Source organism: Bos indicus x Bos taurus, chromosome 10, assembly GCF_003369695.1.
Source record: "Bos indicus x Bos taurus breed Angus x Brahman F1 hybrid chromosome 10, Bos_hybrid_MaternalHap_v2.0, whole genome shotgun sequence".
NCBI classification, from domain to species: domain Eukaryota; kingdom Metazoa; phylum Chordata; class Mammalia; order Artiodactyla; family Bovidae; genus Bos; species Bos indicus x Bos taurus.
Window position 1 is genome coordinate 38,625,490 of NC_040085.1, and position 21,232 is coordinate 38,646,721.

The 21,232-nt window shown below is 39.4% G+C and overlaps 1 protein-coding gene across 3 annotated transcripts in view; it reads left to right on the top strand.

The window, feature by feature from the left end:
• The window catches only part of GNG2 (G protein subunit gamma 2), a 131,750-nt gene extending 112,086 nt beyond the window's left edge, over nucleotides 1-19,664 (top strand). For all 3 annotated transcript variants that reach the window (XM_027553749.1, XM_027553751.1, XM_027553750.1), the window contains one exon: nucleotides 16,417-19,664. In XM_027553749.1, the coding sequence (XP_027409550.1) occupies nucleotides 16,417-16,545 (129 nt within the window). In that variant the 3' untranslated portion in view covers nucleotides 16,546-19,664. The remainder of the gene's footprint in view (nucleotides 1-16,416) is intronic.
• The last annotated feature ends 1,568 nt before the right edge of the window (nucleotides 19,665-21,232 follow it).

A 21,232-nucleotide genomic window follows, 5' to 3' on the forward strand; every position in this document is an offset into this window, starting at 1 on the left:
AGTGGACCTAAAATTGTTGGAAATAACAGCGGCAGCCTATATTTCAGCATTTGTTCTGCACATCAGAGCCAGGCAGGCATGCTATGGTGAAGTGTCAGGTTATTTTTAGTTTAGCTCTTGGAATAAAACTGCCACTGGTTTAGGACTAGTTTACCTGCCTTTTAGAGTCCCTTTCAGAGTTTTGAGCGTTCAGGTTTCTCCACCTACTTTCCATGCATGATCCTGTCAGCAAGAAGGAACTTCTCTTTGAAGATCCCAGGTTTGTGATTTTTCGAATCACAGCAGTGGCCTCTTCAAGCTATAAAGGCTGCAGTGGCTTGATGTCCCTCTGGCAGAGCCTAGTGTAGCTGAGGCAATAGGGAGCAAGGAAAAGCGGGCACAGCTGACACTGGGGGTGTCGAGGGTCCCTTCCACAAGGGTGGCCTTATCCCTTCTGTGGCCTCCAGAATATCCTTGGCCGCCTAGAGTAGGCTTACCATGAGAAGATCTGAAGAGCATATTCCTTTTTAAGGCTTCGTGTTTCCTATCCCTTTGTATCACAGATCCTGGGAGATTTGGGCTAATGAACCCATTATCTGTTCATAAGCCTCAGGCATATATAAATTATACTCCCAGCCTCTCTGTGTTTCTTCGTTAGCATTTCATTCAAGGACAGAAAGGAAAGAGAAGCCAAAGAAAGCTGGGATGGGCTCTGGGGAAAGGGGCAAAGAGAGGTTTTGGAGACTGTGACACTCAGATGTATGAAACAACAAGATATGCTGCTGTTGAGCAAAGGCCTGTGAAAGAAAGCTTGTCCTGAGAGTGCGAGTCAAGAGAGTACATGTGAAAGCAAAGGACAGTAAGACTTCAGTGAATCTATTTATTCGTCACTATATTAGGACTCTGGGTTTCTAATAATAGAAACCTAACCCAAGCTGGCTTAAGCAGAAAGAAGGGATTGATGATAAAAAATACAAGGCGTCTCAGAATCTGAGAGCAGAAGTGTAGCTGAGTGAGCATCAGGAGTCAGAATTGAGAGGCCAGCAGGAGCTCTGGGTGCTCTGGGATGTCTCTGCTTCTCTCAGCCTCTTTCCTTTCCTGGGAGGAATAGATTTCTCAGCTGCCCTTTGCATGTGGTGGACACAAAATGGCTGCCCAAAACTCCCAGGATCACACATCACACTTTCAGCTCCATGAAGAAAGTCTCACCGCCTAGAGTGGTACATTTGCTCTACCAAGGATGAGCCATCTGCAGCTTCAATCAACTAACGCTTGAATTACAGCACATTGCACAAACAGGGCTCCCAGGAACCCACCCACCCATAAGCATGGGAAGGGTAGTTAAGGAGGGGTGAGAATCATCATAAGCTGAAAGGGAGCCCTTTAATGCATGGCATTGTTGGCATCATGAATAATATACATGTAAGTGCAAAATAAAGCCAAGGCCAGGAGCATGAGTGAAATGATTGCCTCTTAACTAATTGAATGCTCCTTATATTGGCCTCACATATAAATGCCAAAGTTATTTCTCATTTCTCCCAAATGGTTCCAATAGACCTTTCAAACTGGCGTTCTCCACTGTCTAAAGAATATGCTGTGCAGATTACCATCTCTCTGGTTATTCTGAATCCCTCAGTGAGAACACCCTTCCACTTATTCTTTTCCTATTTGTTGTTGTTCAATTGCTCAGTCATGCCCGACTCTTTGCAACCCCGTGGACTGCAGCATGCCAGGCTTCCCTGTCCTTCACCATCTCCTGGAGCTTGCTCAAACTTATGTCTGTTGAGTCAGTGATGCCATCCAACCATCTTGTCTTCTGTCATCCCCTTCTCCTCCTGCCTTCAATCTTTCCCAGCATCAGGGTCTTTTCTATTCTTTTCCTATTTATTGTAGACTAAATGTTTGTGTCCCTTCCCATATTCATACATTAAAATCCTAACACCCAATGTGGCAGAATTTGGAGATGGGGCCTTTGGGAAGTGATTAGGGGTCATGTAGGCAGAGCCCTCAGGAATGGAATTAGTGCCCATATAGAGGCTCAGCAAGCTCCCTTTCCCTTTCCACCTTGTGAGGTTACAACAAGAAGGTAGGCGTCTATGAACTAGGAATCGAGACCCAACAGACACTGAATCGCCGGCACCTTGATCTTAGACTTTCCAGCCTCGAGAACTGTTGTTTACAATCCACCTGGTTTTGGCATTTTATTAGAGCAGCCCAAATGGACTAGGACAATACCTGAATCTTACTCCTCTATTACAGGTCAGCTTAAATTCCCACTTGTTCATGAATCTTTTCCATTCTGATCCTACTTATTAGTCAGTTTACTAAATAATTTTACCGTCGTCAGATAAATTACACAGTCCTCAACGTCAAAGACCTTATTGTCTACTTCTTGGTGACGAGATAGGCAGGCAATGAGAAAACACTTTTTTTTTAGTGGATAGCTTTAAGTTCATGTACTAAATGTATCATATAACAAGACATTAGGAACTGTATTTTGGATGACATTTCCAATTACATTTATGGTTGGGGAAATTCCAAGCATGATGTCACTGGACAAATAAAACTCATCATAAAGGAGAAAGTTCAGTAAAATGCCAAAAAGTAGGGCAGAATTGATCATTTTAAAATAGGTAAATTGTTTTATGTCAAGTATATGAATATTAGTAGCCAGCATTTATAGTATACCTTCTTTTTGAAAACAGCTCAACATGAAAAGAACAGACTGATTTTCATAACTGACAAAGTTGTGTAACTATTGAACCAAATATAAACATTTCTAGTAAGTAAATCATCTTTCTGACAATTAACTCATAATACATTGGAACTGAACTTCAGGGAAAGTTTTACTGAGACACAAGTCAGTTAGACGTCCTGCTTCATTCTGGAGAGGGGACAGACATCCTAGGTTTGAGACTTTTCAAATACTTCTCCAGCATTTGAATCAAAAGTTTTAACATCTCTTCCTTAAAATTCTTGCATTCAGTTTATTAGGAAGAGTAAGTTTCAACCTTACATATAGGCCAAACTGAGACTATTTTCAGGGTTAACAAAATAGGTATAGTATGTCTGGAACTTACAGAGGAAAAGGCTGTGTTCAAAGATATCCAGTCTTAATTTATTTGATTTGCTGAAAGTGGAACAAAAAATTTAAATTGAATCCAGGCATACATTAATAATTGAGCATAAAACTTCATTTTTATGAGGGTTGGTACAATTTTCAAAATTCAGTAGATGTTTGTTAAGCACCAAGTATATTCTTTTTTTTTTTTTAAATAAAGATAGAAGTTTAATTCCTCATGTTCCTTTTCCTCCTTTAATATGTCTTATGGCATTTTTACAAACACCCTAAAAAAATGATCAACCCCCTGAAGCTCATTTATAAATGAGCTACGACAGATTTATTTGAAATTTGCTTATAAGATAATAAATTCAAAACTTTTTTTTCCAAATTTTTTTTCTTTAAAACATCCTATTTCTCAATTAAAGACAATTTCAAAATTTACATTTTAGAAAGAATTCTGATTTAAAGGGATGATTTTTCTAATTCCTATTATGTAGGTTTTTTCCTCCTTTTCATCCCCAACTTTTTGCATCATTCTTCATTTGTTAATATGGTGTATCACATTGACTGATTTGTATATATACACTTTGCACCCCTGGTGTAAACCTCACTTGATTGTAGTGTATGATCCTTTTAATGTATTATTGTATTCTATTTGCTAGTTTTCCATCAAGGATTTTTGCATTTATGTTCTTAAGTGATACTGGACTGTAATTTTCCTTTTTGTGTAATATTATGTCTGGTTTTGACATCAGAGTGATGGTGGCCTCATAGAATGAGTTTGAGGATATTCCTCCCTCTGCAATTTTTGGAAGAGTTTGAGAAGGATAAGTGTTAACTTGTATCTAAATGCTTGATAGAATTCACCTGTGAAGCCATCTGGCCCTGGGCTTTTGTTTGTTGGAAGATTTTTTATTACAGTTTCAATTTCAGTGCTTGTGAATGGTCTGTTCATATTTTCTATTGCTTCCTGGTTCAGGCTTGGAAGGTTGTACTTTTCTAAACATTTGTCCATTTCTTTGAGGTTGTCCGTTTTATTGGCATATAGTTGCTTGTAGTAGTCTCTTAGGATCCTTTGTATTTTTGTGGTGTCAATGGTAATAAGCACCAAGTATATTCTTAGCCTTGTGCATTGTACGTGGGAGCTAGAGAAGCAGTACCGCTGTTGCTGCTGCTAAGTCGCTTCAGTCGTGTCCAACTCTGTGCAACCCCATGGATGGCAGCCCACCGCTAAACCTTGATAATTCAAAATCCCTAGAAAATGAATTTTTCTGAATAACCTAGTTTTCAGACCAGAGGAAGCTCTTCCTTCTTCAAAATATAACTACTTTGGATAATTTTGAATGTCTTTTTTTTTTTTTAATTAAATTGAGTAAATACCATGTACTTTTCTTGATGACTGTTTTGAAAATTAATTCTTTTATTTCCTTTTTTAAAAGAAAATCCTATTGATGTGTATCATCAGTTTAATATCACCTTGGACGAACAGGGAGGGCAAGATTATTTAGAATATTTACACTTTATTGTACAAATTTAAAATGCTAGGTATTTATTCATACAATTTTACTTTCTCTAATATCACAAACAAAGTTTGATCCTGGGTGCTTTCCACAGTCATAACGGAGAGATCCTTTAGACTCACCTCTGACCACCAGCAGTGATGTGGGCACCTTGGTGGTACAGGACATCGTGGTATGCTGCTTTCCATTTCTGGCATTCCTAATGTTGCTCAGCATACCGACTGTTGTGTTCTCAGTATAATTCCAAGACACAGGGAAGAATACAGACACTTCTGCATTTACTAAGGATCAAACTAGATGTTTAAATTTTCCCTTACTTGAATTACATATTGATAGTTCAATGAATGATAAAGCCTTTACTGTAGCCAACAGCTTTTGACCTGAGTTAAAAACATCTCTGTAAACAAGTGCAGGTCAGTCTCTCTAGTGTGAAAATTTTATGATCTCTTCCCAGAGGTGTTACAGTTTCTTTTGCCTTCAGCTGTCTTGCCAGGCTTGTAACAGGCAATATTCAATGTTCAGGATAACTTCTCATTCTAAGGTTCCATCCCGGCGTGATCTTTGAAGTCCTTTTAGGAGTCAATTTGAAACTGTAAATCCTGGATGGCTCCAATAGGGCAGGCAATACAACTGAAGGAGTGATTGAATGATTGATACCCTTAACACATAGGCAGTTGTCCATGGGCACAGGCAGTGATGACCCATCAGTGGGTTGCAAGCATTTTGCAGCGTTAATTTTAAGGTGTGTTTCAGGATTCAGGATGTAATGAAGATGGAATTTACTCAAGCCTTACTTACAGTTTAAATTCTCGGGTCTGGTTTTTATTCTTACTGACAACTTCTACTACTCAGAGCTGTAAAGGTGTCTGCCAGAATAGATTCCTGTTTTTCAGAGCCCAAGATTATAATCTGGTGGTTTTTATTGGGACTGCCTAGAGCCCTCCTTCCCTTTCTCACTGATTCTCAGCCCCAGTCCAGTTGGGTGAAGTGCCTGGGTAGCTGGGTTTCACAGCTGTCAATCTAGGGAGATGCTTGCTCGTATCAAAAGGAAATTCCTTCATTGCACAGTAGATCTCATCTCCCTTATCAGGGACATGCTCCAGCAGTTTGCTGCTCATTCTGAATCACCAGTTTTGATTCTTTATTTCATCATTTCCATCATCATTCAAATATAGTGTTATTTGTACATCTTATATAAAATTTAAATTTCTTCTCCTGAACCCCTCATTTCCTCCTCTAGCAACTGCCTCGTTTGTTTGCTCTGCTTTGAAGCTTAACTTCTTAAGAAAGTTATTCATACTCAGTATTTCTAATTTCTCTTTTCTTTAGAAAAAATATTTTTACTCTGGAAATAACCTCAAAGATACAGAAGAGTTTCAAGTACAATGCCAAGAATTTTGTTTTCCCCTGAACCATTTGAGAAGAGTTGTCAACAGGTGCCTGTTACCTCTGGATACTTTAACATTTCCTATAAGTAAAAACATGCTTTTACATATTCATAATATAATCATTATGTACAATTAACATTTATACATTTATTTATACATCACCACCTTCTACTCCTCAGACCCCATTGAAGTATTTCAGATAATCCCAATAATGTCCCTTTTAGCAAAAGAACCCAGTTCCGAATCATGGGTGGTAGTTAGCTGTCCTGTCAGGCACAGATGTCCCTGACTCTTAGGACATTGACAGTTATAAAGATTATACAGATTTATAGAGTGTCACTCAATTTTGGTTTGCCTGGTGTTTCTTTATGATTTAATTAAAGTAACAGAAATTTGACATTAATATCAGGGAACTGGGGGGATATCCATCTCACTGCTCCCTTCTGTCAGTGATACATGATTTCAAATTGTCACTTACTGATGGTATTAACTTTAATTACTTGATTAAGATGATGTCTTCCAAATTTCTCCATATAAAGATATTTTTTCTTTGTAGTGTACCCTGCTGTACTTTTTATTTTCTTATAAAGCAGACTATCATCTAACATCCTCCATAGCTATTTATTATGTTTTATTTTCTGTTCTCTCCATCATTCTACTCAAGCACTACATAAGCAATTTGATTATGCTGTACATTGGGGTAGTTTGATTCATGGTTCTTTGCTTGGGTACTGAGTTACTTGAAACTGTGGATTTATAGTTTTTATCAAATTTGGACATTTTCAGTGATTATGCCTTCAATTATTTTTTCTTTCCTTTCTTCCACACACTATATTTCTCCTCTCCTTCACAGACTCCAGTTGTATGATTATTAGGCTCCTGACGTTGTCTCCAGCTCAGTGGTCTCTGTCTGTTTTCAGTCTATTTCCTCACTGTGCTTCACTTTGGAGAGTTCCTGTTATTGTCTTCAAGTTCATTATTAATCTTTTCTTCTGCAATGTCTAATTGGTGCTAATTCCATCCAGTGTGCTTTTTATCACTAAAAAATTGATTTGGGCCTTTTTAATATCTTCCACCTAGATAGCATATTCAAAAACAGAGACATTACTTTGCCAAAAAAGGTCTGTCTAGTCAAAGCTATGGTTTGTCCAGTGGTCATGTATGGATGTGAGAGTTGGACTGTGAAGAAGGCTGAGCACTGAAGAATTGATGCTTTTGAACTGTGGTGTTGGAGAAGACTCTTGAGAGTCCCTTGGACTGCAAGGAGATCCAACAAGTCCATCCTAAAGGAGATCAGTCCTGGGATTTCTTTGGAGGGACTGATGTTGAAGCTGAAACTCCAGTACTTTGGCCACCTCATGCAAAGAGTTGATTCATTGGAAAAGACTCTGATGCTGGGAGGGATTGGGGGCAGGAGGAGAAGGGAACGACAAAGGATGAGATGACTGGATGGCATCACCGACTCGATGGACATGAGTTTTAAGTGAACTCCAGGAGTTGGTGATGGACAGGGAGGCCTGGCGTGCTGCAGTTCATGGGGTTGCAAAGAATCAGACACGACTAAGTGACTGAACTGAACTGAACTGATGTCTCTTTTAATCATATTTTGCTTTCCTCTATTTCCTTGGTCATGTAGACAATATTTACAATAGCTATTTTAACAGCATCCTTATCTATTTATTTTATCATTTATGTCAATTCTGCATCTTTTTCTCCTCATTTTTGGATTAATTAATTTGTATTAATTTTTTCCTCATTATGGAATATGTTTTTCTCCTACTTATTTGTATGCCTGGATTTTTTTATTATATTCCACAATTTGTGAATTTTTGTGTGTGTGTGTGTGGCATACTGGAAGTTTTTGTAGTCTTTAAATATTTGGAGGTTTTGTTCTGTGGTCCAGTTAAATAACTCAGAAACATTTTGATCTGTTCTTTTGAACTTTGATAGGTGACTAACCGCCTCAGCCGTTAGTCAAGGCCTACTTGGCACCACTACTGAAGATACCCTTCCTACTGAAGATACCCTTCCTAAAACTCATCAGTCCCCTACGTGTATGAGATCTTTCTACTCTGTCCAGTAGAGACAGAAACTACTCCAGCTGTGTGTGATCACCGGGGACTACTTCACTTGATCCTTTCTGAAATTCATTTCGTAGTCTCAAGCAGTTTTCTCCCACATATGTGCTGATCAGTATTCAGCCAAAGACTCAAAAGGAATCCTCTGGAGGCCTCCAGAGTGCGTGCTTGCTCTCTTTCTCTCTCTCTCTCTCTCTCCAGTGTGTGTGTTTGTGTGTGTGTGTGTGTGTGTGTGTAGGTTTTTCTTCTCTGTCACTCCCTCATCAACTCAAGGAGGTTTCTGAAATCTGTTTGGGTAGCCCCTCCCTGTGCTGTGGCCTAGAAATCTTTTCAAGCAGTAAGCTGGGACATGGGGCTTATCTTGCCTCCCTTCTCTCAGGGATAACTGTCCTCTGTTGCCTACTGTCTAATGTTTTAAAAAAATTTGTTCATTTTTTTTTCCAGTTTTTAAGTTAAAGCAGGAGGGTTTAATTAGTCCCTGTTCCTCCATCATAGTCAAAATTGGAAGTCTAGAATACTACATTAGTTCTGCAAGGACGGGAATTTTTATTTTGTTCCGTAATTATTTCAACCTTCCAGAACTGTGACTAGCATGTTAGGTACTCAGTAAATATTATTTGAATGGAGTATTTGTTGATTAAGATTATATTTGAGAACTTTTTCAGCAGTTATTTGAGTCTTTCCTATGTGCTGGCACTGATGACATAGTGGTGAATAAAATAGATATGATTCCCACTTTCAGAAAGCCAAATGCCTGAAGGGAAATGTCAATCATCAAATAAACAAGCGAGAGTTGTAATTATAAATCGTGATAAGTATTTTTCCATGAAGGAAAAGAGTGGGGAGACAGAATAGGTGAGGAAAGTGATGACCTCATCGTTACTGGATAAGATAATCAGTCAAGACTCTGCAAAGAGGCAATATTTCAACTGACTTCTAAAGAGAGAGGAGGAGCCAGCCTGGTGAGGAGATGGGGAGAAGAGTGTTCCAGGGACTTGTATGTGTGAAGCTTCGAGGCAGAAAAGAACTTGGAGCTTTCACAAAATTAGAGGAGACTGGTATGGGAGAGGAAAATGCTACCACGTGAAATTGGAGAGATGGCAAAAGTAGGCAGGACCCACAGGCTGTTTTTGTGATGTCTTGGCTTTCTACAAAGTACAATGAGAAGCTCTTGAAAGTTTTAAATAGGGAGTGATATGAGCCAATTTATATTTAAAACTATTTTTCTAGCTGCAGTATGGAGAATACTACTCCTGGCACAGTTGTAAAAGAGAAGTTATATACAGCTGAGATTCTTAAAATTTTTTGTGCCCCTAAACTTGTTTGGCTGACTGCTGAAGCATATGGTCTCCTTCTCAGAATGTTTTTAAATTACAAAGGAAATGAATTATATTAAAATATAGTTCGTCAGAATATTTTTAGGAAAACTTTTGTGATACAGTTAAACATATATACTTCTTTATTAACTGATTTGGTAGGATATAAGAGTGGCTAAGGACTTACAAAATGAAAGAACATAAAATGTTGGTATATCTATACTAACTAATATGATGGAAAATGTCTGATTTTTATTGATGACTAAATCACAGAAACTGTTAATGCTACTTGTATTGTCTACATCTATAATGGAAAGAAACGTTAGATTTCCATTTGAGATTGGTGGAAATAACAATGTCATTTTTTTTTATCTTTGAACTTCACAGACCACACCCTGAATTCAGTTCATCAAGCCCGTCTTAGTCCGTTTGAGCTACTATAAAAGAATGCCATACACTAGGTGGCTTATGACGGAGAAGGCGATAACACCCCACTCCAGTACTCTTGCCTGGAAAATCCCATGGACGGAGGAGCCTGGTAGGCTGCAGTCCATGGGGTCGCTAAGAGTCGGACATGACTGAGCGACTTCACTTTCACTTTTCACTTTCCTGCACTGGAGAAGGCAATGGCAACCCACTCCAGTACTCTTGCCTGGAAAATCCCATGGACGGAGGAGCCTGGTAGGCTGCAGTCCATGGGGTCGCTAAGAGTTGGACACGACTGAGCGACTTCATTTTCACTTTTCACTTTCATGCATTGGAGAAGGAAATGGCAACCCACTCTAATGTTCTTGCCTGGAGAATCCCAGGGACGGTGGAGCCTGGTGGGCTGCCATCTATGGGGTCACACAGAGTCGGACACGACTGAAGTGACTTAGCAGCAGCAGCAGGTGGCTTATGAACAACAGAAATTTATTCCTCATAGTTCTGGAGGCTAGAAGTCCAAGATCAAGGTACCATAGATGTGACATCTAGTAAGAGGCTGTTTCCTGGTTCATAGAAGACTGTCTTCTCTCTATGACCTCACATGGGTAAAGGGGCAAGGGAGTTCTCTGGGGTCTCTTTTTATAAGAGAGGGCTAATTCCATTCATGAGGGCTCTACTCTCATGACCTAAAAATGAAAATGAAAGTCATTCAGTCATGTCAGACTCTTTGCAACCCCATGGACTGTAGCCTGCCAGGCTCTTCTGTCCATGGAATTCTCCAGGCTACAGTATTGAAATGGATAGCCTATCCCTTCTCCAGGGAATCTTCTCAACCCAGGAATTGAAAGTGAACTGGGGTCTCCTGCATTGCGGGTGGATTCTTTACCAGCTGAGCTACCAGGGAAGCCCCTCATGACCTAATCACCCGCCAAAGGCCCCAACTCCAAACACCATGACATTGGAGATTATATTTCAACATAAATTAGGAGTGTGGGGAGGAGACACAAGCATTCAGTCTATAAAAGATCCCTTGGAAATTTTTAGTTAAGAGATTGTTTTAGTAACTGTAAAAAAGAAGATGGAGGCTTGGACTAAGGCATTTTCAGAAGAGGTGACAATAAGGGGACAAATCTGAGATGTTTTTATGGGAGCATCCCTATACAGTGTGCGTGTACTCAATGGCTTTGGTAGGAGAGCTGGATTTGGCATGAACACAAGTCACATCTTTCCTCAGGGTGTTCTGGCAGCTGTCACCTTGGTAGGAGGGTAGGGTTGGAGGTGAAGAGGATAAGGGCGAGGGGGAAGCCAGGGCTTCCCACCTGCTCAGTGGCTGTTACTGCCCTAATGGGGGTGCAGGCAGGTTCCAAGTTGCTGGAGCAGAAGCTCTGAGGGTCAGGTCCAAGCGGGCTCTATTCCCTTGAAGTGTGAACTGTCCCCTATCCCAGCATCAGCACCCTTGGGAGCAGTGCTGGAGCAAGAGGGGCCCATTTGGGCTCTCGACATCTGTCAGGGTACAAGCTACTGTGGTCTAGCCTCAGAGTTCAAGGCTGCTTCTGATGCACTGCCTCTGAGAGTGCCAGTAATGGCTGCCCCCGCCCTGCTCACACAGCGCTTCTGGTCAGAACCACCTCTGTGTCTTAGAGCAGAGTTCTCTCTGTCATGCAGCCCTCACTCCAGCGTAGAGCTATGACATGAATTAAACAGGACTGGAACATTCACTCAGCTCAAGCTGGGGTGCTCTGGGGCAGTCATGGGAAACCAACCAGCCACCAGTGCAATTTCAATCAGCCCTCTCCACTCTGCTTCAGGAGAAAGTGAGTGCGTACATGCATTCCTCCCAAGTAGACAGAGTCTGGGCTTCCCACAGCCCTCATGTTAGTCCTCCCAGTCATCCAATCAGTCAAGGGAGCTTGTCTTCACTGGGCCAGACCTCAGGACTCGTGCCTGTAATATGTAGCTTGAACCATTTATTCCCCAGGGAGGATCTCTACTCCTGTAATCTCCCTTTTCTTCTGAGTCCCCTGCCTGAGCCACAGGTCCTGACCTGATTGCTTCTCTTCCCTTCCTACCCGATTCTGTGTAGATCCTTCTTTCAGCCTTGGTTGTATAGGAGACTTTGCCAGTTTCCAGTTAGTTTTCAGTGCCACATGTAGATGTATTTTTGATGTGTTTGTGGTGGGAGATAAGTTCCAGGTCCACCTACTCTGCATCTTGATCATCTCTAAAATGTAAGATATTTTAGTAGGAACAATCAACAGAACAGAAAAGAGAGAGGTTACCTAAAGTTATTGGGGAAATCTTCATGGAAGAACTAGACCTAGGAACGTGAAATGTGAAAGAATCTCTATGAGAAATGTTAGCAGGGATGGTTAGAAAGCCAGAAGATTTGCCAGGCAGGCTATTGCTGTAACTCATTGAAAGGTAAGGATAAAGGATAATACTAAGAATTAGAAAGAAAGAGCATTCCTAAAAATTAAGTCAAGAACACTAAGACTCATGACTGTGGTACTCACGAGCTGTGAGAACTAGGGCAAACACCTAATGAAACCTCAGCTTCACATATTAAAAGTGAGGATAATAATAATAGCTTGTGACCTATAGTGTTGTTTTAAGGATTAAATAAAATACTGTGTGTAAAGTAACATGTATCAAGGGCAGATAAATATTAGCCATTATTCTAATTACTGCTAGGATTCTGACATTGTATTGGACCGTCACCCACAGGAGATTGCAATCTAGTTGAGGAAACATGATAAAACACATATTATATTTTCAGAAGGAAATTGTTCAGAATCAAGTGTTCAAATACAAGATCTGAGCAACTCTAAGCTATTAACACATTATTAACCAGAGACATATTAATTTCATCTCTTGTTATCCAAATGTTATAGACCAGAGAAGTTTCAGTCTTCCCTTACATAACAAATCACCAGCCACAGGCATTAGCGTCTGCAAAAATTCCTCTCTCAATAATATGTTAAATTTTGCCCAGTATAGTGCTTTCTGTACCATTAAAAGACTGAAAACTCCTGCTGCACATTTGTGTGTGAGCATTGCAAACGAGTAGGGACACTGCTGTATCTCTTGTTAACAAGGAAGTTTTAGACATTACTATTGTCTAGTCTCTGCTGCTTGCATAATAATGACTATGCCTCAAACAATTAAAAAACGAAAACAATAAAAGTAATTGAGATTCTAAAAGTCTGTTCTTTGCTTTCATTTAGAGGAGCTAAGACAAGAACAGGCTGTTTCCTTTCATTCTGTCATAATAGCATTTCAAAAAGATGCACAAAGAATTTCAATTGACCTTTGGAACTAGCCCTGCATTTGAGTAGTTTGTATGTAGAAGGCTGTTGGAGTTGTTTGTATATAGATGGCTGTGGCTTAATGGCTAAACGTTAATGTTCAAATTCTTTTTCTGAAGCATACTTTGCTATATGACACTGAACCACTCCTGCGATTTTTACTCTATAAAAGGAGGATAACAGATCAGTAGAGAAAACTTAATGTCTGTAACAAAATAGAAACACAATAAAAATACTTTAATAATCAATGTAATGCCTATTAAACAGTGAGGATTTAAGCCAAAACTTATAACAAAAGACAAAGAAATTTATTATATAATGATATATAGGTCAATTTACTAAAAGGATACAACAATTATAAATATATACACATCCAAAATCAGAGTGCCTAAATACATTAAGCACATATTAACAGAACTAAACAGAGAAACAGATAATACAATCATAGTTGGAAACTTTACTACCTTACTTTCAACAATGGGAAGATCATCCAGACAGAAAATCAAAAAGGAAATGTTGAACTTGAACTCTACTTGGTCTACTTTAGACCAAGTGAACCTAAAACACATATAGGACGTTGCATCCCACAGCTTCAGAACATACATTCTTCTTAAGTGCATGCAGATTATTCTCTTGGATAGGTCAAATGACAGATCGTAAAACAAGTCTTGGCAAATTTAAGAAGGCTGAAATCATACCAAGACTCTTTTCCAATCACAACTGTTTGAAACTAAAAATCAGTAACAGGAATAAAACTAGAAAGTTCACCAATATGCAGAAATTTTAAAACACACTTGTAAACAACCAGCCAATGGATCAAAGGAGAAATGAAAAGTTAAAAGGTACCCTGAAACAAATTAAAAAAAAAAAAGGAAACACAACATATCAAAACACATGGGATGCAGCAAAAACAGTTCTAAGAGGGAAGTTTATAGTGATAAACACCTGTGTTAAGAAAAACATTTTAAAAGGTATCAAATAAACAACCTAACTTTATACCTCAAGTAACTAGGAACCAATTTCAAGCACAAAGTTCATGAAAGGAAGCAAAAACAAAGATCAAAGCAGATATATATGAAATAAAGACCAGAAGGACAAAAGTCAGCAAAGCTAAGCGCTATTTTTTGGAAAAGTTAAACAAAATTAACAAACCTTTAGCTAGACTAAGGGAAAAAAAAAAAAAAAACGCAAAGAAGTAAAACTGGAAATGAAAGAGGAGATATTATAACTGATATCACAGAAATCCAAAGGATCATAAGAGACTACTATGAATCATTAAATGCAACAAATTGGATAATCTAAAAGACATGGATAAGTTTCTAGAAACATGTAACTTACCAAGACTGAATCTTTGAAAAAGAAATAGAAAATATGAACAGACCAATTACCAGTAAGGAGATTGAATCAGTAATCGAAAATTCTCACCAAAGAAAATCTCAAGACCAGACGACTTTCCTGGTAAATTCTACCCAACATTTAAAAAAATTAATGCCAATTCTTCTAAAACTCTTCCAAAAAACTGAAGAGGAGAGAACACTTCCAAATTAATTTTACAAGGTCAGCATTACCCTGATATGAAAGCCATGTAAGGACACTATAAGAAAACTGTAAGCTTATCTCCCTGATGAATATGAATGCTAAAATTCTCAACGAAAATATTAGCAAACCAAACTCAACAGCACATTATGTGCTACATCACATTAATAGAATGAAAAATAAAAATCACATGAGCATCTCATTAGATACGAGAGAAAATTTAACAAAATACAACATCCTTTCATGTTAATAACTATCAATAAATTGGGTATAGAAGGAATGCACTTCAACATAATAAAGTCCATATATATCAAGCCCACAGATGACATCATACTCAATGTTAAAAGATTAAAAGTTTTTCTGGTAAGATCAGAAGCAAGACAAGGTTACCCACTCTCATGACTGTATTTAGCGTAGTACTGGAGGTCCTAGCCAGAATAACCAGGAAGGAAAAAATAAATAAAAGGTATTGAAACCAAAACCAAAAAAGTAAAATTGTCTCTGTTTGCAGATGATGATCTTACGTAGAGAAATCCTAATAATGTCACCCCCTCAAAAAAGAAAAAAAACCTGTTAGAACTAATATATGAACTCAGTAGCAGATTAAAAAAATCAACATACAAAAATCAGTTGTGTTTAAGACTTTGATGGCAAACTATGCATTAGTTCTTGAAGTCTCTGCCCCAAAGTGACTCATATCACTTCTGCTTATGTCTCATTGAGCAAGTCTGATGCCTTTGTTGGGTATGTATAAGCCACATGTAGCAGGGGCAATGAATCTTTTCAGAAATAATCCTGTCTCCCCACTCTTAGGACTATCTTCCAGTAGTCACTTGAGTTGCTGTTGTGGTAGTACACTGATGTAGGGAAATGTTTGTATTGATTTCTAGAGCAAGTGTATTATGTCTTGTAAGAGACTGACTCTTGACTTTATGGTTTTTGACCTCTAGATGGCATTCTCTGGGTAGATCATCATCCACCTAGGCCCAAGATGCAGTTACAAATGACTTGTAATTTATTTCCTCATATTAAATTCCCCTTCAATAGTGAAAATTTGCCACTGTCAAAGCTCATCAAAGGAAGGTACTCCAGAAGACATTCAACAAGGAGCTACAGAAATGTGAGAAATGACAGCATCACTGAGATCACTGACCCGCCTCCCAGTGGAATTCCTTAAAGCATGTGATACTTGGTTGAAGTAACACATATAATATGTGTAATACATTACATATAATATTATCATATATATAAAGTTGTGTGAGTACATGTATAATACCTCTCACGTGTTTGTTAAAAAGAAATCAACATGGCTTTAGGCATCCCTAGCTCAATTTTTGAAGCAGAGAGACACAACTACAGAATGATAATAATGGATAGCCTGTGTGAAAAGCTTGTAGTGTTCTAGGCACTAAATGATGTATGTGGTTTACCTCCTAAGCCCTTGCAGTCAGGGCTGGGACTGGGATGAGGGAAGCAAGCAACCTGCCTGGGGCACAGAATTTAAGGAGATGCCTGGACAAATACAAGGTTGATGCTTGCTTGACCCTGACCATGAATGCCTCCTTCAGTGCCTCACTCACCTCACTCTAATCCCAGACCTGCTTGTAGCAGCCCTGTGAGCTCAAGATCATCAACTCCCTTCTTCACAGATGAGGAAGCAGTGGCTTTTGAGGATGAGTATCTTGCTTCACTTGAACCCAGGCAGCGTGGACACCCAAGTCTGAGCCTTGACTCACTGAGCCTGCATCAGCGCCTTCATCGACGCCTCATCTAAAGTTTTGGTTGTTTTTGTCGTCTTTTCCAGGTGTCCAAGGCAGCTGCAGATTTGATGGCCTACTGTGAAGCGCATGCCAAGGAAGATCCCCTCCTGACACCTGTTCCGGCTTCAGAAAACCCATTTAGGGAGAAGAAGTTTTTCTGTGCTATCCTTTAAGTCTTCAGGAGGAACCTGAGGAGCCTCGGGGCTCCAGGGACACTGATGTAGAGTTTTTAGCAAAGTGGGCGCCTTTCTAGTCCACAGCATTTAAAGAGAGGGAGGAGAACCATCCTGGAGTCTCCAGGCTTATGCATGTTTAAAGAACTGGTCCCCTTTATGAGTATGAAAGCTGATCCACACCCCAAGTTAAGAGATCTGATGTCTGGAGAACTGCCTAGAGGAGGGGAATATGTAAAGATAAAATTGATGTCATTTCTTTCCTGCTATCCCTCCCCAAACCTTATGTTTCTGCTTCATATTTAAAAAAAATAAAAATTAAAACAGACAGCTGTCCTGAGCTCAGATATGTATGACCTTCTTGGAATGAATATTGCCTTTAGAATACCCTTTGACAAGCTGAGTTGCCCAGTGTAGCCATGGTTTGGTTCAATGACGTTGATGTTTCGTCTTTGTTTCTTTTCTTTTTCCCTTTTCCCCCACCCTTCCTTCCACCCCTCTCCATTAGAGTAGTGAAGAGATAGGCTGGATTTGTCTGTAAGACTGAACTCGAAGGATGAGCACCCAAAGGGTTTAGAGAGGTGTTCCCCGTGGTTTATCCTCATGGTAATAACAACAAATGCCGGTTGTCTGTGTTCTTTGATCACTATTCCTAACATTTGTACATGATAGCTTTGATTCTGCAAGTAAAAGTAAATCATGTGTTGTGACTGGTGCTTTCATATATTTGTGACAGTTTTTGAGTAATACTGCATGAAAATGTCCCCATGTTACATCCATTCAGAAGTTCTGTTGTTTTACTATAAAGTTTGGAAAAAGAATAAAAGAGAAATAAAGCTAGGGAGGACAAGACTCAGTATCTTGAAAACTGAGATGACTTCAGAGCCTTAGCCACGCCTAAAATACCTCCTAGTTAACAGAGGCATCAGTGCTTCTGCAACGTATTTTCCAGAATCCAGAGCATTTTGATTTGAACCAGGATCCAGGGCAGCACACGTAGCAGCAAGCATCAGAAGCACAGATTCACCTTGAGTTGGGAAGTGCTGTGGTCACAGAGTCAGAGCAAATTCCCTTTTTCCCTGAGTCGCCAAAATTCTAGAGTGAAGAAGGCTTTCTGTGCTCTTCTTAACAAGAAAAAACATGGCCCTCATTTGTTCAAGTATCAAGAGGAATAACCCTTTACTCCAAATCAAATCCACTCTCAGAATCCAGCGGTTCACATGCCAGCAAGGAAGGGTCAGGTGCCACCCCAAGCAGCTCCACCAGAAGCAGTTCTGGCTCTTTTTTCCACTGAGATAGCCTTTGTTTTTCACCTAAATTCTCAATAGAGTCTTTTCTTTGTGTTTGTTCTCCTCTTTGTTGGTTAGAGTCTCTCTGCCTTTGTTTACAACTTCCTTGCAGCTCTAGCCTTCTCTTCCCAAGAGATGTGTTGAAAGTGATTTTTTTCTTTGTGGCTCCAGTCCACCAGTAATGGGAAACTTGGAAGTCTTTCTCACTTTTTTCAGTGTTGTTTCTAGGCAGATGAGGGCTCTCTTACAACTCTTTTTTTATTTTGAAATTCCAAAAGACGATTTCTGAATTAATTTTATTCTCTTTCCATTCTCTTCCTCCCATTAAAAAAAAAAAAAGGAGGGCAAGGAAGGAAGAAAATAAAAATCTGCCCAGGGATGGATTTTGAAAGAAACTTGATAAACACTTTGCTTAGCTTCTTGTATGGGGATGAGGGTAAAACAATAAATACATTCAATTAAAACTCATATCTGGGGGGGGGGGGGGGCAGGGAGACTATTAAGACATTGTGAAATTCATGAATGCACTCCTGTAACCAAATACTTCTGTTCAGGCTTTTGGATTTTGTTACAGTCAGTGGGATTCTGATGAAGATTTAGTGGGGGAAAAACCCTGGCAGAGTGTTAAACTATAGTATTGTACCATTGGCTTACTAATACTGTGGAATCAACTAAAACCCAACCATATTTTTAAAATAAGCCAAAACATGAATTGAATATGTGTTCACATAAAAACAAGTGTGAATAAAGCACTCTTTGGTGGTGATTAAAGCATCATTGTAAGACCCTGATATTTTTTATAATCCACACCATTTATTTTTCTCAGAAGGAGTCTCTATATTTTCATGTAAAGCTAGATCTTTGGAGCAGTTAAAATGGAATTAAAACTCATAGGAATACAGCTCTGTTAATTAAAAGTTAAGGCAGTGTCAAACTGCATGTGACCTTGTTTATTAAGGAAGAAAGAAGGCAGAAAATACACAGGTATTCTGAAATTAAGTTTAAGAAAAATGTTTGGCTCATTCATAATTTCATGTCCTATAAAAGGGAATTATAATCCCAGAGTTTTTATATGAGTTTTAACTTATTGGTATTTTTACTTGTTAATGGGGAAATAATCTTTTGATTACTTATGCCTCTAATGAGTTTTAATTCTTTTAGAAATTTAACAATCATTTTCACCAGCATAATTTTATCTTAAGGGGTGACTAATAGGAAAGCTTAGCTTAATTAGTCAAGGCCCTAATTTATGTATATATTGGGTAGTAATGAAAAATCTGCCATGAAATTCATTAAACAGTAATAATAACCCTCTACTTAGAATGCAGACTCTATTAAGGAAAAAACCAATCTTGTATCATCCTCAGTATTAAATCTTTCTTCTTTTTTTCTTTCAATTTTAAACCAAGTGCTATTTAAGTCAGAGCTTGTGAGTAAGTACTTTGAACTGAGGCTAACTTTGCTCATAATATTTGAAAGAGATTGCTTACCAAGGAAAAATTTAAAACCATTTCTCTGTATACTTATAATCACAAAAAGAATTTTGAGAAATCAAGCAGGCTATCTTATGGAATTTTTTTGTACTTTTTTTTTTTAATATTTGCTTCTAGCTGCTCCTGGCAATGGTGAATTATCATATATATACATTAATGTTTTCCCAGCCCTAGAACTGTTCACATTTTTTCCTATATAAGATCTATGGAGTATATCTTTCAAAGAGAGAGAAATACAGAAATGTTAAAGCAGAAAAACCTGAATGTGATGTGTACACTTTCACCCCCTCATAGACAATGTATTTGTTTTAATAAATGGAATTTTCAGATTCATTTCCATATGCAGTTGATTTTATTGTGAAAGCCTGTGGACCACCTCGCACAGCGATTCTATGGTTAATTTGGGAAGGATGATAACACATAACAAGGTGGATGAGGAAATAGAAATCCATGGATTTTCTTTAGGGTTTGTTAATAAAGGCACCCAAGGAGGCAAAAACTCACATGAGGCTCTTGAAAAGCCTTTCTCCCAGGGAATAGTGCCTGGGGACAGAGAAAAGATACAGGGAAGAGTCCAGATTGGCAGGCTGGACTATGAAGACAGATGAGCTGCATTGACACTTGAACATCCTATGGGTATGTCACACAGGGATTTTTCCTTTACAAAAAAAATAATAATAATTGAACAGAGAACGTGCTGTTCTCAGTAAGCTGCTCATGGTTTAAAAGAATCAGTAGAGAAGATAAATGCTCAGGACTCTAGATTCATGGCTCCTTGGAGATATTCTCAATCAAGAAAGCCTTCTGTATGTCCCCCAAATTATGCCAGTGAGTAATAGGCCCTGTGAGTAAGAAGCAGGGGCTTCCCTGGTGGCTCAGAGGGTAAAGAATCTGCCTGCAATGCAGGAGACCCGGGTTCAATCCCTGGGTCAGGAATATCCCCTGGAATAGGGAATGGCAACCCACTCCTGTATTCTTGCCTGGAGAAGGAGATGCTGGACCTCAGGAAGTGTGCCTGCAACAAAAGCATCTTTGAACCTCTGATGAAGGGGCCACCTGGAGTTTGTGCATTTGTTTACTTCATCACTGTTTCTCAGACTGTGGTCTCTGGATCCCCTGCTTCAGAATCACTTGGAAAGCCTATGGCTAGTTCAGAATTGCTGGCAATGGCACTTAAGACCGTGCACGGTTGCATGCTACAGTCTGAGGACCACTGATTTAAGTACTCACGACAGCTGGCTTTTCATCATGCCTCACGAAAGGCACACACTCACTGTCAACATGCTGGCTCTTGTTCCCACAGCTGCAGGAAGTGGTCGCCCTAGAGTGAACCGTGGCTGAGAATTTCGGCCGTTCCTGGATGTGAGACTGGGAGGAGGAAGCTGGTGGGTTTTAACTCTGCTCCTGTTCCACTGAGCCCCGGGGGAGGATCGCCTCCAGCTCTGGTTCTTTAATAAGCTGCTCACATTTTAGAATGCGCTCACAGTGACGTGGGAATTGGAGCTGGGTCAGCTCCAATCCACAAATTGCAAATAATTTGCCAAGGGAAATCCCTTCCCCTTCGGTTCTGCCCCAAATCTACATTCTCTTCTATTTAGAACCAGGAGATTCAGGCAGAATTTATTTTTAATGAAGGGGGTCACGGGCTCCCAGGCCTTTCCTCAGTAACAATTCCTATGTTTCTCCATGTCCATGATAAAAGAGGCCTGGAGGCAGGGTGTCCTTCTTCATTAGGTGATGGAAAGATGGTGGCCGGTGACCTTGGTTCATACTGTAGGCAAGCAAGAGCCCATCCACGGTGAGCTGGAAAACAGGAACGGGGCCCCAGAGTTCGTGTGATCTTGGCCGAGTCCTTTAACCTCTCCATGCTAAGAAATGGGGGCAGCGTACCTGATTCACTTGCCT